This window comes from Mus pahari, chromosome 14, assembly GCF_900095145.1.
Source record: "Mus pahari chromosome 14, PAHARI_EIJ_v1.1, whole genome shotgun sequence".
Classification (NCBI taxonomy): domain Eukaryota; kingdom Metazoa; phylum Chordata; class Mammalia; order Rodentia; family Muridae; genus Mus; species Mus pahari.
The window spans coordinates 38,555,173-38,556,737 of NC_034603.1; the positions used below are offsets into that span (position 1 = coordinate 38,555,173).

Genomic DNA, 1,565 nt, shown 5'->3' on the forward strand with positions numbered 1-1,565 from the left:
CACACACACACACACACACACACATATACAAAGAAAATAAATAGGAAAAGTCTAGACATGGTAGCACACAGCTTTAATCACAGCATTTGGAAGGCAGAGGCAGGCAGATCTCTGAGTTTGAGGCTAGCCTGGTCTACATAGTAAGAGTTCCAGGACTACACAATGAGACCCTTACTCAACAAATAAAGGAATAGATAAATAAATATGTCATGTTTGTATATTATCATTATATTTTCAACTACTCTGTGAATAAAGACTTCATTATCCCAATTTATAGATGATCCCAAAGCCTAGACAGTTTGTTGAGTATCGCTGGTTGAGCAGTCATAGATCTTGGGTCTTTGGAACTTGAGGGTCCCTCAGTGAAAATAAGATACCACTTCTTAATGGGGCAGCTTTGTGTATCTTTGTGCTCCTGCAAGCAGTGGGCTCAGAGATAGGTGTTTGGGTTGGGATTTATTCTATTTGTTTTCTGAGGTAGGGTCTTAACCATGTATTGAGGCTGAGCTCAAATCAGTATGTGGCTAAACTCAGATTTGCAGCAGTCCTTCTGCTTCAGTCTCCTAAATAATGGGCATTCAGCTATGTGGTACCATGTCCAGCTCAAGTTGGGCTGACTTTATTTATCCTATGTTGGCTGTGACTTGAGAAGATTAACCAGATGGCAGCCTTTTGCAAGATACAGTAGACTGAGTGCCTACTGGAGGCATCCAGATCTGGGTGGGGACAAGTGGGAATGGACTCCTGGAAGGCAGCAGGGCTGGGCCTTCTTCTGTCTGGTCGACTGTAGCGTCTGACGATGATAACTTCTAAGCTGTGGTTAGGGAGCGTGGTGGTGGGTCCATATAAGCTGCTGCAGAGGCTTCTGGGAGTCACAGTAGGGTCTCTAACCCTCCTTCTGCTCTTCTTTTCCTGTGCTGCCTGCCACCAGAGGGGCTGTGGCACCCCTGCAGGTACTGGGGTGGACCTGGTGGTGCATGTGTGCTTTGGGGGTGAGACAAGGTGGGACTCTAACCACAGTACAGCGTTCTGAGAGTCTAATTTTTCCCTGTGCTTCCCTTATCCCCGCACTCAGTGATGGTCACACTGGAGCCTTGTGAAGGAGCTGAGACATATGTCAATGGGAAGCTCGTGACGGAGCCGCTGGTGCTGAAGTCAGGTAGAAGACGTGTCGCCGAGGCTGGGGACATAGCTCAGAGGTAGAGCGCTTGCCCAGCATGCGCAAGACCCTGCGTTCAACTTCCAGTACCATACACACATACAAGCTGTGTTACAGAGTACAGGTCCAGGACATGGCCTTCCTAGGAAGTGCCAGGCAGGGCTTTCTGGATATCCTCTAGGAGGAGACCTTGGGATAGACCAGAACGGTCAGAAAGAGTGGGGGCAGGAAGGAGCTGGGAGAAGAGATGAAGATGTGGAGTCTTGCTTTCTCTTGCTTCTCTGGGACATGGGAAGAGGATGCCTTTGCTTCCAGCAGCTCACCTGAGGAATCAGGTGCTCCCTGGGGTCCTCACCTGGATAAGCAGGTGCTCCCTGGGGTCCTCACCTGGATAAGCAGGTGCTCC

At 49.1% G+C, this 1,565-nt stretch overlaps 1 protein-coding gene across 4 annotated transcripts in view; it reads left to right on the forward strand.

The window, feature by feature from the left end:
* Positions 1-1,565, forward strand: part of Kif1c (kinesin family member 1C) — a 27,315-nt gene that overhangs the window by 21,141 nt on the left and 4,609 nt on the right. For all 4 annotated transcript variants that reach the window (XM_021211933.2, XM_021211932.2, XM_029545751.1 and 1 more), the window contains one exon: positions 1,076-1,159. In XM_021211933.2, the coding sequence (XP_021067592.1) occupies positions 1,076-1,159 (84 nt within the window). The remainder of the gene's footprint in view (positions 1-1,075; positions 1,160-1,565) is intronic.